We start from the raw sequence: 20894 nt of genomic DNA on the forward strand, positions 1-20894 counted from the left end.
GAATATAAGAGACACTCAACCAGAAAATGATGAACCGTAAGTTGCATCTGACAGGGTGAGCACTAAGGTGGGTTTTTCCCCACTAGCAGGAAGAGATGGGTATGGTGAGTGTGTCCAATTCTGAGCCTTGCCAATACCACTTCTTTTCGTCTGTTTCGCCGGAAGCTAGAGAGCCACAGCTTTGGATCTTCTTTTATCTGGTAAAGTTTATTGTTGATGTTACCTTTCCAGATCTGTGACCGATTATCATAGCACACTTTACGAATGACAGACTTATAGTCGCTGTAAGGAACCTTACAGCGACTATACTTGAGGATGTTTAGTGGCAAAGTCGGCACTTTCATTTCCAGGAATGCCAGAATGGCCAGGGATCCAGCAGACACTGATCGATTGATTGGACACACTGCAACAGAACAGCTGGGAATGAATCTGTTTCAAGATAGGATGAGAATGAGAACTTCTTTATGGCAGAGACAGCACTGAGGGAGTCAGTGTAAATTATGGCAGGTGAGATGGAAAGCTCAATAATCTTACTTAGCGCTAACTTAATGGTATATAATTCAGTTGTGAAGACGATGCAAGCTAGCAGTAGTGTGGCTGAAATCGTACACAAAGGAAAAACTGCAGCAGCACCTACCATTTTGTCAGTTTTGGAACCATCTGTATAAATTTTATAGGCATGGTTGTTCATAGTAGCATGAACTGAATGTAACTGTCTGATATTGCAGGGTGGTATAATATTTTTCCCCCCACTGGAGAAAGTGCACATCGTGAGAGACAGACAAATAAGTCCAAGGTGGAACAGGTGCAATTGTGTCCTGAAAAATTTCATTTAAATTGACATTCCAACTCTTAACAAGCTCTTTAATCCTGAGTGAAGCATTAAAGAGCTTGTAAAAAGCGTATCCCAACTGGGGTGCGATGGGAGACTCTGGATCTTAACAGCATATTGGAGCAGTAGTGTTTTTCTACGCAGTGTAATGGTAGATCATGCGCTTCAATACAAAGACTGGATCGGAGAAGTCCTGAAAGCTCCTAGGGCTATCCTCAAAGCACCATGCTGTATGACGTTCAGGCGTTCTAATGTGCTTACCCTAGCAAAGTCATATACTGAGGAACCTTAATCCAGGCGTGAACGGATTAGCGATTTGTACAGATGTAGTAAGGTATACCGATCAGTGCTCCATGACATGGATGAGACTGATCGAAGTATATTCATATGATTTAGACAAGTAGTTCTTAAATGAGTGATGTGAGCTTAGAAGTTTAGCTTGCTGTCCAATATCAGTCCAAGAAATCTAGCGGTATTAACAAGTGGGATTGGAGTTTTGTTTATTTCTAGTTCAGGGTCAGGATGCAGAGCCTGTAACTTGCAGAAGTGAGTGGCAGTGCATTTATTTTCTGACAGTCGATAACCATTCTGTGAAGCCCTGGATTCTATTTTGTTTATGGCTAGTTGGAGCTGCCGTTCAATGGTGGTCATACTTTTGGACTGACAGGAAATGGTAAGATCGTCTGCATACATGTAAGTTTCAACTGTTTTTGGGATGTTCCGTGTGATGTTGCAAACTCGAATTGCGAATAGTGTTGGACTAAGTATCGAACCCTGTGGTACGCCTTCCTCTTGAATGTGAGATGTAGAGAGTGTGTTTTTATATTGGACCTGAAAATACCGAAGTTGCAAGAAATTTTGAATTAATTCAGGCAACTGTCCCCTTAGACTTAGATGATAAAGATCCATTATAATACCATGATGCCAAGTCATGTCGAATGCCTTTTCAAGATCTAGGTTGACTGTGACTAGATGTTGTCTCATGACAAAGGCATTGCGAATATGAGATTCAGCTTTAATAAGCATCTAGCATTGATCTGTTCTTCCGAAATCCACACTGATGGTCTGGAATGAGATTCTGTGACTCCAGGATGTAAGTGAGTCTTGTATGAATCATCCTTTCAAAAATTTTCCCTACACAGCTGGTAAGAGATATTGGCCTATAATTTTGAACCAGGGTAGGATCTTTGCCTGGTTTTGGTATGGCGATAATGAACGAAAGGCGCCAGGACGAAGAATAGACATTTTCAGAGAAGATCCGATTGTAGAAAATCAACAGGGTACACAAGTCCTCTTCATGTAAATGCTTTAGCATAATGTAATGAACACCATCTGGCCCTGAAGCACTGTTGTGAGATCTATTTAATGATTCTTTCACAGTTCTATTAATGTAAAGGGTTTGTTGTATGGAAAGGAGCGGCGTGTTGAGAAGTTAATTTTAAACCGTTCTGCATGATCTTTAATGCTCTGGAAGGAGCTTGTATAGGAAGCAGAAGCAGAGCTGGTGGCAAAAGAGTCTGCTAACGCATTGACAACTTCTTCGGGCGTAGACTTGTCTTTTCCTTTCCAGTGAAGTATGGGAGAGGGTAGCCAAACAAATTTGCCATTTAGCGCCGGTATCCTTCTCCAGATGATCCGCGTGTCAATGTCTTTTGTGATGGTTGATGCAAAAGCAATCCACGAATCGCATTTTGCTTTCCTTCTAATTTGCCTTGCTCTTAGCCTTTTATAAGCAATTAAGTTAGTGGTAGTAGGACACTTCCGAAAATCATTCCATGCACGGTTTTTATCTTGTTTGGCAATAGAGCATTCTGCATTCCACCAGTGATTTCAGTGAGCACGAAATGTCATGGATTTTGGAACGAAAGCATTTGCCGCAGTCAGAATCTGATTGGTGATATAAGTAGTTACATCATCAATATGTTTCTGTTGGACATAAATTCTGTCTAAGAGCATTTGGGCAGAATAGCCATCCCAGTTCGCCTTACTAAACTTCCAATTGGATCGTTGGTTAGGATTTTGAGTTACCGCTGTTTGTGTTGAGCAAATAATTCAAAAGTGGTCACTGTTAAATGGTTGTTGTTGTTATTTGGTTTTTTAGGAGCATTAGCAACTAAGGCCATATTGCTCCGGTGCGGTGGTCATTCCCTGACCTTTCCGCATGTTCCGTATTTGGTGGTGACGGGCTCGAACCCCGGTCTAATCAAGAAGGGTGTGCTACGCACTGCTGCTCCTTCCCACCTGGCTACGGAGGCGCCACTGTTAAATGGATCGGATAAAACCGACCATGTCAGGATTGGAAAGATGGATGGAGAGCAAATTGACAAGTCAACTGCAGAAGTAGATCCCGTAGGTAGGTGGATGTAAGTAGGAGATCCAATGTTTAGTAAATTAAGATCGCTATTATTCATAAATTCTTCAATTAATTTGCCTCTTCTGTCCATTGTAGCGGACCCCCACAATGGATGGTGTCCACTAAAGTCACCGAAAAGACAAATTGGAGTTGGTAGTTGTGTAATAAGATTGTCAAGTTCTGAATGGGGAAGAGGTAGAGATGGTGGAATATAAACGGTAACAAGAGTAATTGATGTACCAACTGCAATACGAGTAGCCACAGCTTCTAAATTTGTTATTAACTGGATTGGCTTGGATGGCGCATTAGAATTAACCAGAATGGCTACTCCTCCATGTGCAGGAGACTGAGTTTCTATCTCGTCTATACATCATATAATTGGAGAATTTTGGCGAAACTTGGGGTGACAAGAATGTTTCCTGTAGGCATACAGCTATGTGGTTGAATTGAGCTATTAAATCTTTTAAGTCATCAGAAAGGCTGCTTAGTCCTCTGCAATTCCATTGTATGATGTTATGCATTATTTGGGTTTATTTGAGGAGGATTCATCTGGCTGTTTTTTGGATGCGGAACATTTTTCCCAGTCTTTTTTTGGGAATGTGGGGGCGACCAGTATCCATAGTGTCATTGGCATGCAATTCTAGGATGGGTTCCTCATAATCCAGGCATACATCCACTTCCATACTGTTTGTTTGAGGTTCGGCTTTCTTACAATCTTTAATAGTTTTCATTCTTTCAGTGTCCTGCGAGACTATTTGAGTATCAATTGGGATACTAATTGGTGTGTTTATGGCTTCACTGGTTTTAGGTTTTGGAGTATCTTTTCTGGAGGCTGATAAGGTTTCTTTAACCCAATTTGCCAAAGAGGTGTTCGGTGGTATTGACACGTCTGTTTGAGCTGCAGTTGAAATATAGCTTTGGGTGCAAGACATAAGATTGACTGAGCATGGTCGACATAATTTATCTGCGTGCTTCAGGATATGTTACTTTATGTTCTATTTTGTATCTCTGAATTTTCTTTCCAGTTTTCCACATATTGCATGATTTAGAAAACGCAGGACGACTTTGCAGTTGGGACACACGGGGGTTGAGGCTGAGCAATCTGCTTGTGTATGGTCTTTAGAGCCACGTATAGGACAGATGGCATCACCTCTGCATGCCTGCTGAGAATGGCCATATTTCTGGCATTTAAAATAGCGAAGAGGATTCAGGATGTACAGTCGAATCCTGCAGTTTAAATAGCCAGCTTTTACAGTGGATGGAAATTTTTTTTTATTTTTTTAGTTGTTGGCGCATCGGCTTCTGTGGCCATAATGCACCTCCCAAAGGATTTTGCATTTACCCTGATCCAAGCCCGAGGTGGGATTCGAACCCGTGACCTTTGGGTTGCCAGGCAGGCACTTTACCTACCCGGCTAGCCCGGTTGGTGTGGATGGCAAATCAGGAGTGTTGAAGGTTAAAATGATGGATCGAGTTGGTAGGAGATTTCCATCTTTTTTAATCATTATGTGCTTTGCACTGATTACCTTCTAATTACTAAGTTTGTGGACTAATTGCTCCTCAGACACTGAAAGCAGGTCCCATGATGACGTCATCATGGGATGACGCCTTTCGATGAATTTAAAGTATTGTGGGGAGTAACAGATACTGGCAACCCACCAAATGTTTTTGTCTTTAATAGCCACTCAATGTTTGGTGGTGGCTGTTTCAACCAGGAGGTCTCCTGATTGTAGTCTCTTCACCATTTTTGGTGATCCTGCAATTATAATTTTTGAATCATAAACGGTGATAGCTTACCCATCGGCTGAGCAGACAGAGAGTGTATCACCAAAAAGTTAGGGAGTTATGACACTACTTCTATTCGAAGTCTTTTAGGTTGGTTTGAGTCATTTTCATTGGACATTTCTGACCTTGAGCTTGATGGCTCTAAAGGAGGAAAATTATTTAAGTCCATCTTTGCTCCTTTTAGCCCCGGGAGAGTAACTTTCTTCTCCCAAGTTACCAGCCTCGCTACGTGGAGGCAGGAGCTGTGCCACAATGACCAAGCGGTTGAGGAAGTTAGTTGGGTTAGTATGAATTAAATAAATATATATGTATAAGGAAAGAAAGGTGAATTTCCTTTCTGGATTCTTACTTGAAAGCTTTTAAGTAAAGAATCACTTGAGTAAAGCAGGAAGAAAAGACACTAAAATAAACATAATTTATTTGCTGAGGAAGAGCACTCTCTATATATGGCATAGTTAGTTAATTAGTTATTTGGTTTTTAGGAGCATTAGCAACTAAGGCCATATTGCTCCAGGATATGCAGTGGTCATCAAATGACCTTTCTGCATCCTCCGTATTTGGTGGTGACGGGCTCGAACCCCGGTCTAATCAAGAAGCGTGTGCTACGCACTGCTGCTCCTTCCCACCTGGCTACAGAGGCGCCATATATGGCATAAAAAAATCACTAGGTCACTATCGCTTGGTGCCTCAATTACTTAGTGGATTGTTGCTGTGTCTTATTGTAATTGTGACTTTTTAAGGTACGTTGAAACTTCAAAGGATCTCATTCTTCCAATTTTGTAATGAGTTTAATGAACAGAATGTTAAGCAATTAGAAATTCTCAGTTTAAAAATGTTTCCCATAGGCAGAGTAAAATGTTTATAAATTCTGAAATAGTACAGTCAGTCCTCGTATAACACGTGTTTACACTACACAAATTCGATCATACACGATTTATATATAGGGGAACGATATCTTATACAACACGAACCAAATTCGCTTATGCACGATTCGCCTTTGTGTTTACAAGAAATGGCAGTCAAACGCGGAATCACCCCAACCGAACGCAACACGATAGAAATGAAGAGAAGATTCTGAAAATGTATTTATGTTTTTTATATCAGTGAAGGGGAAACACATTTCACCATAATAACGTAAAATTCCAGCTATTGGTATTATCGCAAATGCAATTAGATTGGGTTTACTACCAGTTTATAACAGATTCCACTAGCAGAAAAGCAACTGGAAATTGTTTTTATTGTTTTATGGTAGCAACCCCTAGAAATGTGCTTTAGTAAAATGTGAGGTGTTAATAGTGTATCTCTGCCTTTACAGTGTTGTTTATTCAGTTGCTACACGCGCGCAGCTTTGCTTATGTGATCAAGTGTGCCTCCTCGTTTTGTAATTGTGCTTTATTCCCTAAAAATGAGTAAAATACTTAAAAGGTGTGAAAAGGAAGCGTCCTGGTGAAGACACTGCAGATTCAGAGAGAAAAAGAAAAGCAATATCAATAAACAGAGGCGGACTGGATCAAAAATTCTTACCCAGGAAAATTTATAGTGGCCTCATACTATGGTTTATGGCCAAAATCACAGCAGCCTCCAGCCCACCGGGGTTTCCCTGGTAAGGCTTATGGCCAGTCCGCCTCTGTCGATAGAGAAAAAATAAGAAATTGTGAAACGCTTTGAGCGAAATGAAAGACCATGTGATATTGCACGTGCTACAGACTTAAATGAGGCAACGCCGAGAATTACAAAGAATGCAGAGAAAATAAAAACAACTTTCATAGCAGGAACAACTCAAAATGTAATTAAAATCCATTAGATTAAGACACAAAGAATTGGAAGAGATGGAACGGCTGTCATCTGTTTGGATAGAAAATCAAAAGAAAAACAAGTTTGCTTACAATAGAAGCAAAAGCATTAGCAATATTTTATTACGTAATAAAATACGTAAGTATTTTATTATGATTATTTATTGTGTTTGGTAATGTTTTGGTTACAAACGTATGTTCAATCTGGGGTGGTCGGCACCTAACCCTATTTTTCCCATAGGACCTGTTGTTTATATTGCGCGATTTTGCATTGCATGAAGGTTTCTAGGAACACAACTGTCGTGCTATACGAGTACTGACTGTACTTAAAAATGATCTTTAACTTATGTATGTGTATCTTTTCATTTTTATTTGTGTAGTTAATATTTCATACCCTTAGGTAATTTTCCCTTCTAAAGAAGGGAAAAATGTCTTCTAAGAAGACATTTTCCCACTTAAGAAGTTATAAACCTTCAGTCTCTTGGAAAATTTCTTATCCAGGTTCTACTGCACATGCACGCGTACACGCATATATTTAATTTCAGACGGGAAAGGTTGTAAAATTTGGTTTTCAATAGTGGCCAAGATACATATACAAATGACAGCAACCACAACATTACAAAACTTAAAAATAAACTTGACACAATTCTCAGAAAACTCAGACAGAACAAAGAAATAAACCTCTTTACATTACAACAGATAGGTATTCGCAACAACATTCTGCCCCACATGTTCGGAATAACCAAGTTACACAAACCTGGCCACCCACTAAGACCTATTGTTTCTTTTAGTAGATCAGCTTTTGCTAATTTATCCACCTTCCTTTTCAAAATTATATCCCCACTCACCCGATTCTCTACATTCAAAATTAATAATACCAAAGAAGCATTCCAAAAAATCAGCAACACCACCATATCCGACGAAGACGTATTAGCTTCTTTTGACGTCATATCCCTATACACTAATGTGCATATCCCTTTCACCCTACAAGCATTATGCGTACTTCTAACAGCTGATGACACTTTAACGAAACGTACCTCTCTTTCAGTTGACCACATCCTTGAACTTACCACTCTTTTACTAGACGCTAGATATTTTAGATTCAACAATAAAATTTATCGACAAACATTTGGTTTACCAATGGGTTTAGGCATTTCTGCCCCTCTTTCTGAAATTTATCTCGCCACTATTAAAAACCAAATTTTACAACCTTTCCCCTCTGAAATTAAATTATACATCCGCTACACCGATGATATCCTAATAATAGGCAACAGAACAACCATAGACAATCTTTTTTTAAAATTCAATACAATACATGGCAGGCTAAACCTTACTCTCAAAATCGCAACGGACAACCAGATTAATTTTCTTAATCTCACTATTTATACAACAGACACAAATTTAAATACCAAGATTTTCAGAAAAAACACGCACACCGGTAAATATCTACATTTCACTTCACTTCATCCCATTAGTACCAAAAAAGCCGTCCTACAAAACCAAATCTACAACGCTATCAAATTCAGCTCTTCACAAAACGATCTACACAATGAACTTCAATACCTTACTGATAAATTCATAGCCAGGAGCTACCCCCCCCTCAACTCATCCAACACACAATATCCACCGTTAAAAAGAGTATTAATAACCCCACCAGACACTGTCACAAGACAAATACTCGCATAGTTCTCCCTTACCATAGTGAACTCGCAGCACAATCCGGACGTACATTCAAAGATACCGACATCTCCCTCACCTTCTCCACTTACAATAAACTGGGTTCCCTATTTAATTCTTATAAAGATACACACAAATATCCCATCAATGATCTCAATAACATAATATATCTCATAAAATGCCAACCAAACTGCAACACCTGTTACATCGGCAGCACTACCACCAAATTCGGTTCCTCCACAACTTCCAATACCCGCGCATACTACCACTTCAACAGTTTCAAGACAAGTCAATCCTGCACTGAGTTAACAATCCATGCTCAAACCCACAACCACACCCCCCTTGTTGACTCTGCCATCACTATTATTAAACTTAGATCGAGCTACAGAATTCTTCAATATGAAGCTCTCACCATCGAATGGTACCGACACCATTCCGATCTCAACATTATTAACGCTAAACTTCCCTTCAACCTTTCACTGGCTTGGAACCTCTCACGGCTAAAGTTCCCATGTGTCAAAAAGAGCATCATGGGAGTTCAGATAAACTTTAAATACAACACGCGCTCACTTCTCTTCCATTTGCCAACTGATGACGGTTTACTCAACAAAAGTCCTTCGCAACGACTATTGGCACCACCGGTCTTCTCCCTTTCTTCATTTACATCTTTTAACCTCTTTATGACAACCAAGGATTGGAGATCTGCATTTCTACTTCCTTGCACTCCTTTTTGAAGTCTGTTTAAAAATTTTCACCCCATTCCCCACCTTAGTTCTTTTTAATGCTTCTTCCAACCTAAATTTAACCATCTACAAAAAAAAAAAAAAAAATTTATTGCAGATTTATACAAGGGTGAGTACCGTTTTCTAAGCATTTGCTATTCATTTTTTAGTCAGATTTATCACGGTATTATAAGGTTACTATAATTTCACTATTGTTTTTTATATGATTAAAGATTTCAGTGAAGGGGGAACACATTTCACCACAATAACATAAAAATCCACAGCATTCCAGCTATCGGGATTATTGCAAATGCAATGAGATCTAGTTTATTACCCATTTATAATTGGAGGCACTAACAGAAAAGCCCAATAAACCGGAAAGTGCAAATTGTTTCTATTGTTTTATGGTAGTGAAATCCAGCAGTGTGTTTTAGAAAAATATCACAAAGGCGTTCAAAATTGATTCTTATAACGGAGCATATGATAACGATGAAAGTGTAGTGCAATTTCCATCATAAAAATGACCTTTAGAGAGATAAATAGTTGTTACATAGCGAAAATTTTAACTTCTGAAGTCTTGGAACAAATTACCAAAAAAAACCAATGTGTTATTGGGTTCACATTATGATATTTTCACGATACCTCCATTTATTCTTACGGCACGCAAATTAGGTTTCCATAATTTGTTTTAAGTTTGCACTGGTCGCCAAAAACTTACATAAATCTGAATTTCTGTAAATCAAGTATTACTTAAGTCGGGGAGTAGCTGTACTTTACATTTGTCAACGTTAAACTTCAGTTACCATTTCTCAGCCCAATCTGCCCAAATTTTCTATTTCCTGTTGCAGTAGCATATTGCCATTACTGTCATTAACAACCATGCCAACCTTTGTATCATCTGAAAACTTCGACATTAAGCCTATATAGAATATATTTTATATATTCATCAATATCATTGATAAATATATAAAACAACAGTGGGCCCAAAACTGAACCGTGGGGAACTCCACTAATAACATTAGTCCACGAAAAGCAGCTTCCATTGATTACTATTCTGTCTTCTCCGACTCAACTCATCCTTTTATCCATTGTAGCAACTTACCATTAATACCATACTGCTCCAATTTGTACAGTGGTATTCAATGCACAACAGTGTCAAAAGCTTTCCTGAAATCCAAGTATATATCAAAATTATTTTTTGTATCCAGTTCCTTTGTAACACATCATAGTATCCATTCAAATTTGTGAGAAAAGAGTTTCCCTTAACAAACACATGCTGTGTCTGCATTATTCCTGCAGTCTTGTCTAGATGATCCCGTAATGCATCTTTAAACAGTGACTCCATTATTTTCTCCGGAACAGAAGTTAAACTAACTGGTCTGTAATTATTCCTGTAGACCTTAGATCCCTCTTTGTGAATTGGGATACATCTCCAGTCTGTGAGGACTTCCCATGTGTCCAAGAATGCTCTCGTAATTATGGCTAAGGGTTGCTTACTTCCTTTGCCGCCTGCTTTAATATAACTGGATAGATTCCATCCACCCAAGGTGCCTTTCTTATGTTTAACTTCAACAATTTCTCCTCCACTTTGCACTCAGTTATTACAAAATCATTAAGCACCTGTTACAGTTTAATAAACTTCTGGCATTTTCCTCCCTTAATAATTCCTCGTGTGAATGTAGATGCAAAATACTCATTCAGATCGTCAGCTATTTGAGCAGGGCCATCAACAGTCAAACCATTGATATCAAGTGGACCAACGTGATTCATCCTCTTCCTTCTAGAGTTTAAACAAGTAAAGAAGTCGTTGCTGTTTTTCTTAGCATCCTTTGCCAGATTTCTCGTAGTAGTAGTATTGGCATGTGATGCAAGAAAGCAAGTGTATGAGCTTATGCAGCATCAGCCAAAAAAAAAAAAAAAAAAAAAAAAAAAAATATCACACCATTCCCTCCAAATGCCTGTCCAATTCCTCCTTAAATTTATTCAACCTATCAATTTCCACAACGACAGATGAAAGTTTGTTCCAGCAATTAACCACCCACTGGCTAAAGGCAAATTTCTGCACATCTATTCTACATCTGTCTTTTCTTAATTTGAATTTATGCCCCTTATATGTTTGTAATCTGAACAAGTGGAAGGATCCCATCAGAATTCAGCGTACTCAACCCATTCAAGGCCTTATACACCTCAATCAGATCACCGCGCAGGTGCCTAGTCTCCAGCCACTGCAATTTGCAGAACTTAAGCCTCTCTTGGTAAGAGGATCCCTTCATTCCCCTCACCAATCTTGTTGCCCTTCTCTGTACACGCTCAAGCAAATCTACATCCTCCCTAAAATGAGGCCTCCAGACCTGTACACAGTACTCAAGGCGTGGCCTGACCATTTCCTTATACAGAGGGACAATCACCTCCTTTTCCCTGCTAGCAAAATTCCTATATATCATTGACAAAACCCCATGACCTGCCCTAGCAGCCTGTCTGCATTGCTCAGAAAACTTCATATCTGACTGCACAATTACTCCCAGGTCTTTTTCATTTTCTACCACTTTAAGTGTAGTACCACACAGTTGGTACTTTTCTCTCGGGTTACTTCTACCCATATGCAGTACTTTGCATTTGTCAAGGTTAAACTTCAGTTGCCACTTCTTAGCCCATCTGCCCAAATTATCTAGATCCTGTTGCAGTAGCACACTTCGCTTGCCTAATCTCCTTTGACTTGATTACAGACTAGCTTATATCTATCATAGGCTTCTGCGTTGCCTGATAATTTATATGCATCCCACGCATTTATCTTCTCTACCATGAGTTTCATTAGTTTATCTGGCATCCATTTAGGTCCAAACCTTGAACAATATTTCTTAATTGGTATGAAAAGCCTAATAGCTTCCACAATTAATTCCTTGACTGATTGCCATTTAGAATTTGCTTTTGGTAATATCATCAGTTGGTCCAACTATCCAGAATTTAAAATCTCTCTGAGACAACTGTAGTCACCTTTACGGAAGCAAAAACCCTTCCCTTTACCCCGATGGTAATTATATCTTTAAGTAAATTCCGCATCAGTACACTGAAAACCGCCACCTAGTAGTTCCTTCATCTGCAAATTCTTAATGTACAAATAATCACTGTTAATTACCAGATAAAGAATAATACCCCCTCTGGTTGCCTCTCGTGCTTGCTGATGTAGAAAACAATCGTCCAATAAATCCCCAGAAGCCTTGCTATTGTGCGAGTGACCAATCTACAAGTTCCAGCCAATTTCTGGGGAATTAAAATACCCCATTATAATACAATCTAATTTATTGGTCAATTCTATTTCTCTGTACAACTGTTCTTGTACTCATTAGCATCATTAGGCCTATAACACACTCCTCTCATTTTTGCTTTCCCAGTTCTTATGTCACACCAAACTAATTCAACATTGCACTGTCTATCTATGTCAACTTTGATGCACTTCCTTAGATTTAATGTTTTTCTTAATTAACAGTATAACCCCTCGTCCCTTCCTATTATGTCTATCCTTTCTGTACACATTGTACTCCTTAAATTCTAATTCTGCATTCCTAATATCTGTGTGACACCACGTCTCTGATATCTCAACACTATCCGTCTTTGATGTCTTGATGAGGACTTTAAATTCATCAAATTTATTTACTGTACTTCTAGCATTGGTGTACATGCAAGTATACACGCACCTATTATTATTCTTAGTTACCCTAACACAGCCGATGTATTTATTTGTTTCGTGATGACTTCCACTGAAACCCCCATGCATCCCCCCCTCCAGGCTGCTACTCATTCTAATAGAAGTGTATAACATCAAGTTAAAACTTGGTGTGTGCATACTCAAAAGTCACAAGCCCTGCTTACAATCTTTTAGCTTTCTCTGTGTTCAAAAATTATAAGATGATTCACCAAACCTTGTGTGTGTGTGCGCGCACGCGCACGCACAGTGGATTCTGGTTATTTGGGCCACCGGTTAATTGGGGCAAATTTTAAAAAACAGAAACCAACCGAGAAAATAGCCAGGTTTTACTTTGCTTAATTGGAACAGCATGCCGTTTAATCGGGGCAGGAGACTGCAGCACTGGAGATTACCCTACGATTGTCTCTGACGGTACAACGTGGTTTGGTCGAAATTCTGGAGGTCACAACCATAAAAGAATTAGCAGTCACCTGTTTATTGGGCTTTTCTGTTAGTGAAATCTATCATAAATGGATAGTAAACTCCATCTTACTGAATTTGGGATAATACTGGCAGCTGGAATTCTGTGGGTTATTATGGTGAAATGTGTTTACACTTCCATGAAATGGTCAATCATATAAAAAAATTAATTTTCAGATCTTCTCTTCATTCCTATTTTTAAAGCTTTGTAACTCATTACTCTGTTCTCACTTGCGCATATTGTGTTACTTGCAATTTGTGTGTGCCGTGTTCTTTGTTATTGATTGTTCATCTTTTTACTGTTTTAAATTTTAACCCCCGCCCACAAATGTCAGTGAACAGAATGTCAACTAGTCCGTATGTACATATTACAGTACATATTAATTATTCTGATTATCACGTATATTCTTGCAATTTTCAGGTATCATTTAATTTTTTTAATTGGTAAGGTAATGAAGGGTAAATTTGTGCTTAATATATCTTTGCTTTTATAGCCTGTGAATAATATTCCTCCTATTTTCACTAATTAGAATCTCTGTTTAATAGAATTAAAATTCAATTCACAAACGTGTGATCACAATGACCAGCGTTACTACACATCATATAGTGAATGGTACTTTACTACGGTGAGTTCGTCGTAACATGATTTGATTGTACAGTGAACCAATTTAAGGGGGGGGGGTACATTGTATTTTTAACTATTTACGTGAAACTTCGGATAATTGGTGCAGCCGCTTAATCGGGCCAAAATGCATTAGTTCTGATGTGTCCCAAATAACCAGAATGGACTGTACTTCCTCACATACTTTCACCACCACCAGTTTTTTTATACTGTTATAAAATCTCACTTACCATGCAGTAACCTGTTCAGAAAACTGCAGTGTAATTCACATCAAATATCTCATTGTGTAATCTCATATCAGCTCAGTTGTACAATGATAGCTATTTTCATGTAATGCTTTATAAAATGTACAGGAACCAAATTAAGAGGGCTCTTCAGTAAAGAATGACAATTATTTTTTTTCTCGCAACATACCTTTATTAATCGTCCATTTTTCAACAATCCTTTTCAAAGTAGTCCTCATTTGATGAAATGCACTTAATTCAATGTTTCTGCCATTTTTCAAAAACATGGTGGAAGACAATTTTTGATTTGCATTTGAGAATCGTCTCTGAAGTCTTTACAATTTCTTCTGATGACTGGAAAAGTTTTCCTTGCAACTCCTTCTTTAACTTTGGAAATAAAAAAAAATTAAAAAAAAAAAAACATCACAGGGTACAAGATCTTGTCTGTAGGGCAGATGAGGAGCACATCTGACATTAATGCTGGCTAAGCACTTGACAACAGTATGAGAAATGTGAGGTCTGGCACTGTCATGACGCAGCATCCACCTACTTGCATGCCATAGCATGCAAGTAGGTTGTTATGGTTGTTTGCGACAACGTGATCCCACAAAGTGTGCAGTACAGTTCTGTAGTAAGGTCCTGTAATAGTCATATAGTGTGGCACAACATACTGGTAAACCATTCGTTGAATGTCAAAAAAAGGGATGACCATACCCTTTCCTGCAGAACCCACACCTTTTGACTTTTTTTGGTTTTGGCAATGACAGACTTCTAAAAAGAAGCTTTGTTGCTTACTCTTTGGGGTTGAAATGAAGCTATTTCTCATCTGCCATTATCACCTTATGCAAAACCTCACCATCTTCAGTAACCATCCATTGCAGCTCCTGACAAACCACCATGCGAATTTTCTGTTACTCAGATGCAAGTAGTCTTGGAACCCAGAATGCCCATACATGTGTCATATGCAAATAGTCATGGGGAATACTGTGTGTGTGCTTCCTACTGATATGCTCATCTCTAACAGTTGCTTTACTGTTATGCAACAATCTTCTCTCACAATTGCAAGAGCAGCGCTTATGGTTTCTTTGATGACAGTAGTGACTGGAGGTCCAGAACCGCTGATTTTTTGTGATTGAATCATGTTCATCTTCAAACATTCTAAACTATCTGCAAGCTTTACTATATGGAAACGTAGATTCAGCATAAGCCTCTTTTATCATTTCATATACTTCTTCTTGGTGTTTTTTTTGAGACAGAAACAAATATGAGTGTGGCATACTGTTCCTTGCATGTCATATCCATTGTTATATACACAAAGCTGAACAAGCATAAACTTTACCAACTGCAGAGGTCATACCATGCATACAAGACAACTGCACAGTTGCTGAGTGATGCAGTCAAATTAATACATAATTATGAAGAATTATGATCATTCTTTATTGAATAGCCCTTGTATTAATTTTGACTTCAGGTTATTAGCATAGTGGCCATTTGCAACTGATATATATTCTGTAACACTTATAATATTACCATGTACTGATTTTAATATACTTTTTAACTCCAATTAGTAAAGCTAATGGTGCTGAAATTGAATGCTTTTCTTTTACCCAATAATTTCGTACCAGTCTTGTTTGATTCTACCTCAATTTTGATTTCCAGATCAGGTAGGTACTATTGGACTTCATTCTTGGTACTTTACTATGGCCTTGTATTTACTATTATATTCTTGGTGCATTCTCTCTTCTAGATCTGGTGTGCATGTGTTAAATACAATATTTTTTGTACATATAAAGTAGTGCTTTTTTTTTTTTTTGAAAGAGCCCTACACTTATCAGAGCTGGGTCCAGGGATACCCCTTGCCTATAAGGTGGTTGAGACCTGTGGACACCACTTGGGTTGTTGTTGTCATTCATATATTAATCCAGCCGATTGCTGTCATGAAGATTAATGCCCTGTGTAACTCCCTTGCTGTCTGTATTGACTTCACTAGCTCACAGGGCACCATCTATGCCATTTCTGCATACCGTTGTCCTGGAAATGATATCTGGCCCTCCATACAGTACTTTCAGAAGGCCCTTGACCTTTTACCATTGAGGAAAATCATCTCTGGACTTAACTATCACTCACTACTGTGGCATGGCTCCCATGATGCCCAGGATGGTGGTCTGCATGGGGTTCCTCTGGAGAATTTCATTCTTGTCAGCAGCCTTGTTATTCTCAACAATCCAAATCAGCCAACCACCTTCTCTAGTACTAGTGGAGAAAGCAATGTCAACATTACCCCAGTCACAGCCCAAATTGAAGGAAATCCTTGGACTGGACTATCCACACTTTGTGGACAAGTGACCATCATGCTCTCACCCAGTTGCTACAGTGACGAGGATGCAGCGGCAGATCTCCCCCTGCTGACTCAGCCAGGCTTTCCACCAAAACAGCAACCTGGGACTACTTTGCTACTGCACTCCATGCTTATCCTGTCACCTCTCACAGGCAAATGATGTTCCCCTTGATAAAGCTACTTATGCTAACCAAGTTCAAGATGCCATCCTGGGTGCATTCAATGTCCCCCATGATGTTTGTTATTTGGTTTTTAGGAGCATTAGCAACTAAGGCCACATTGCTTCGGGATATGCGATGGTCATTCCCTGACCTTTCCGCATCTTCCGTATTTGGTGGTGACGGGCTCGAACCCCGGTCTAATCAAGAAGCGTGTGCTACGCACTGCTGCTCCTTCCCACCTGGCTACGGAGGCGCTGTCCCCCATGAAGAAGAATAAACCACATCCTGGGAGGGGTGGGAGTTCCCTGAACTTGCTACCCTTCATAATCTGGTTCATACTGTAGATAAGGAATTCCAGAGGGTACCTAGCTCACAGGGTACCATCTATGCCATTTCTGCATACTGTCATTCTGGCGAAGATATTCAGCCCTCCATACAGTACTTCTGGAATGTCCTTGACCTTTTACATTGAAGAAAATCACCTTTGGATTTCAGAGCATCAAATGCAGCTAGCTGTTTTTTCTGGCTGCATACTCAAGTTAATTCTCTGAGATCCAAGACTGGGATTTGAGAAATCATTATAAAACTCTTATCCGCAATTACAAAAGGAACTCTCAGTAACAACTTATCTCTACAGGGGAATACTAACAATTTTTGGGGTATAATTATAATGGGTTTTAACTGTATGTGTACCAGCAAAACAGTCAATAAACAAATTATAATAAATCTATAAAAAATTTGTGCTTGATAGTCAATTAAAAGGATTTGAAATAAAAAATATTGCAAAAATTAAGGTATCATCATGAAAGATGAGAAAAAAGCTTTGTTTATTTTGGTATTTCAATAACGAAATCTGAAGTAATCTCTTCTTTTTCTCGGCGTACAAGCCTTTGTAGCATTGAATCCCATCTTGTAAAATTTGCTGTATCTTGATGCTACATTCAACATTCAGATCCCCATTGAAGTGGATAACACCATTCGGATCTCCATTGAAGTGGACTTCAAAATTGTTCCTCTTCTTCATATGCAGTTTGCTCGACAATTTCAGGAGAGTTGCATCATCTAATTCATTTGCATGTGAGTCACTGCAGTTCACAAACAGTGGCAGTGTCCAAAGTTTCGAATCCAAAGTCTTTTCTGAAATTCACAATGCGTTCAGCAATTGTCTGAACTTGTGATTCAAAACCAGTGAAATCATTTGCCAAATGGGGTGAAACATGCTGCCAAACAGAATGCATGTTGTTGGCAGTGATTTCTAGCCAAGATGCAGATATATTTTTAATTATATTTAGAGATAAAAAATAAATTGTGAAATGAAAAGCTATCATGTCAGGATGGAATTAAGAATACCGAATGCTGTTGCACATTGCTGCTGACTGCCTGAGGAGAGTTATTGGCACATGTGCATGTGAGACAGAGTTGGCACTGCATATATGTATGTGTACCTAGGCTACGATAACGCAGCATATATGTAGAGTACAGTGTCTATTGAAAGAGTTTTAATTACAGTAAATTTTTGACTTAAACTTAATTGAAAACTGTGTTATAGTGAAACCCTTGCTGTTTGAAGCCATGCTAAGTGAGGTATTGCTGTACTTCTTGCCAGTTTGCCTAAAAATATTGAATGCCTTTATAACTTTTTTCGATGCGCTCATTGAGGATTAAATAAATGGTACTTTGGTCTTCAGTTTTTACCAAACACCACACAAAACAAGAAAAGATTTTAACGGTAAAAGTGTAGATTTGTTCTGTTGTTGTACTAATAAGGTGATGTCATTAGGTGACAAGTGTCTCTAAATCAGAAGTATCGTTACCATCAAAGACTGAAGTGAGAATTAACTATATACATTTTTAAATCTTAGCATAATATCAGCAAATCACAAAAAGAATGATAAAATTGGCTCTTAACAGTACTATTATTATACAAAGTTATTACTACATGCCTTAGCACGACGTAATATTGAATCTTTAGCTGGATCATAAGGATGATCCTTTGAAGGAATTTCAAGTACAGCTGGTACTGGCTTTGTATGATTGTCAATTACATAACGAATTCTTTCTGCAACCTGAAAATCATAATTATAATCAGTGGTATCATTATAATTTTAAAGCAGCTTTATCTTATTTCTTGATATATATAAAAGACAAACTTCTTTAAACAGATAAATATTAACATAAAATGTTATATGATTAAAAAAGAATGGAGTTTTAATGAACCACCACAGTAGAGAAACAAAAATGTAATATAACAAATATTCTTTTTAAATTAATGTGTGTAATGCACTGGGAAAAAATGCATTACTCAAATATTTTGTTCCTATAAGCACAAAGTTATAATCAGAGGTTGCATTCCTGATAAACACTGAAGGAGCACATCATAGAAAACAGATTTCAACAGTAAATTAAAACTGAAATAGCAATAATAAATTTATATATCCATAAATATGGAAATATAGATTCAACCTGAGTAAGAAAATTTAGCAAAGTAATATGCTAAGGTTAATGGTTTAAACCTTACTTCTAAAGCCTAAAAGTCTGATTTAATTAAAGGTTAAGGAGCACTGTTCTGAATTTTAGTTAGACCAGTGGTTCTTAACCTTTAATAAGCTGCAAACTCCTAGAATGGCAATGTTATTTAGGACTACTTATAAGTTAAAAAAAATATAATAATGTTTAAGTTTTAATAAAAATAAGGCAATTTTTTCGATTTAGAATTTTGTGATGTTCAGTTAACATTCCTGTTTATTTTTAAATTTCTGTCTTGCCTGCTAAAATACAAGAAAATAAAAAATAAATAAAATAAGCATTTTTTAATTCTTCACACCTTCTGAGCTGCATCACTAATTTGTTTCCATACTAAGTGACTGATTTACTTCAGTATGAATCTTGACTAGCTTTTTTTTTTTAAACAATGGTTTATTTCCTTCATGGAAAAAATGTGAAGAAATGCCCATGTGTTTTCAATAATGACATACAGAAACCTTACCCATTGTCACTCCCATCTCTTTTGGATGTGGTTTTTTTTTTTTGTTTTATAGCATCTCCTTGAACCTGCATTTGTGAACATATGCATTAATACTCTTATTATTGCTATATATAAACAAAGTTACTTTCTATATATTAAAAAGGAGAGGGGAGAGAAAATACAGTTGATTATTTTAATCATTCAAATTTCCTATGAAGGAAAATTCACATCAAATGTATAGTCAGAATATCTGCAATAAGGCCTCTGAGGTCGGGATTATTCATACTACCAATTTTAAACACACACACCAACCGTTTATGACTGGTTGAATAATGAAATAAAATAAAATAAAATGATAGAAAAGACTGTAAAATAATATTTACAAAAAACTTTTAGTCATTTACAAAAAACTAAACTATAACAAAAGTAAAATAAGTAAATAAGTTAAAATGCATTAAAATATAAATATAAAAGCGATAAAAAGACGATAAAAAACACTATTAGTGTTTTTTATCGTCTTTTTTACTTTTGTTATAGTTTAGTTTTTTGTAAATGAATAAAAGTTTTTTGTAAATATTATTTTACAGTCTTTTCTATCATTTTATTTTATTTTATTTCATTATTCAACCAGTCATAAACGGTTGGTGTGTGTGTTTAAAATTGGTTGTATAGTCAGAAATTAAGTGCATTTCAGTGTGTTGCAAATTGGAAGCTCAAAGTAAATTCATGACATAGTTTTCAATAATGTCTTGTGTTCGAACACAGCATCAGTGATGAAATCCAGGAAAGAACACTTCCCCCCCACCCAACAACGTATGGAAAGTGCAGTAACTGTTACTGCAAGAGGAATCTGGATTAACCTTCAATATTATAAATGCATAACAAATCTGGAAGCTTTCACTTTCCTGGCTTCATGAGATATAAAAGTCTCAAGTATAATGAAGCAACTTCCTTCAATATTCTGACCTGTAACATTACACTACATTATACTAAGAGCAAGCTGACTGCGTTATAACAGAGGTATCTAAACTTTTGTAGATAGGGGCCAAAACAGATAAAATTATGGGAGCAACTCGTATGGCTTCTCATGGGTCACAGGATGCAAGAACAGTTTCTTACCACTAATTATGCATTTTTCAAAATAGGATTTAATTTCTGTTGATCAACATTTAATTTTTTTACATTTAATAATTAATAATTATTAAAAATTGATTTTTAATAATTGGCACAAACATTCTTATTAAATTATTGAATTAA

General features: G+C 37.5%; 1 protein-coding gene across 2 annotated transcripts in view; it reads right to left on the reverse strand.

Moving 5' to 3' along the window:
• The window catches only part of Vha14-1 (V-type proton ATPase subunit Vha14-1), a 116134-nt gene that overhangs the window by 37263 nt on the left and 57977 nt on the right, over positions 1–20894 (reverse strand). For both annotated transcript variants that reach the window (XM_090380476.1, XM_090380468.1), the window contains exon 4: positions 18616–18738. In XM_090380476.1, coding sequence (XP_090236602.1) covers positions 18616–18738 — 123 coding nt within the window. The remainder of the gene's footprint in view (positions 1–18615; positions 18739–20894) is intronic.

The sequence above is a fragment of the Mastigoproctus giganteus genome, chromosome 1, assembly GCF_048544385.1.
Source record: "Mastigoproctus giganteus isolate SK-2022 chromosome 1, ASM4854438v1, whole genome shotgun sequence".
NCBI classification, from domain to species: domain Eukaryota; kingdom Metazoa; phylum Arthropoda; class Arachnida; order Uropygi; family Thelyphonidae; genus Mastigoproctus; species Mastigoproctus giganteus.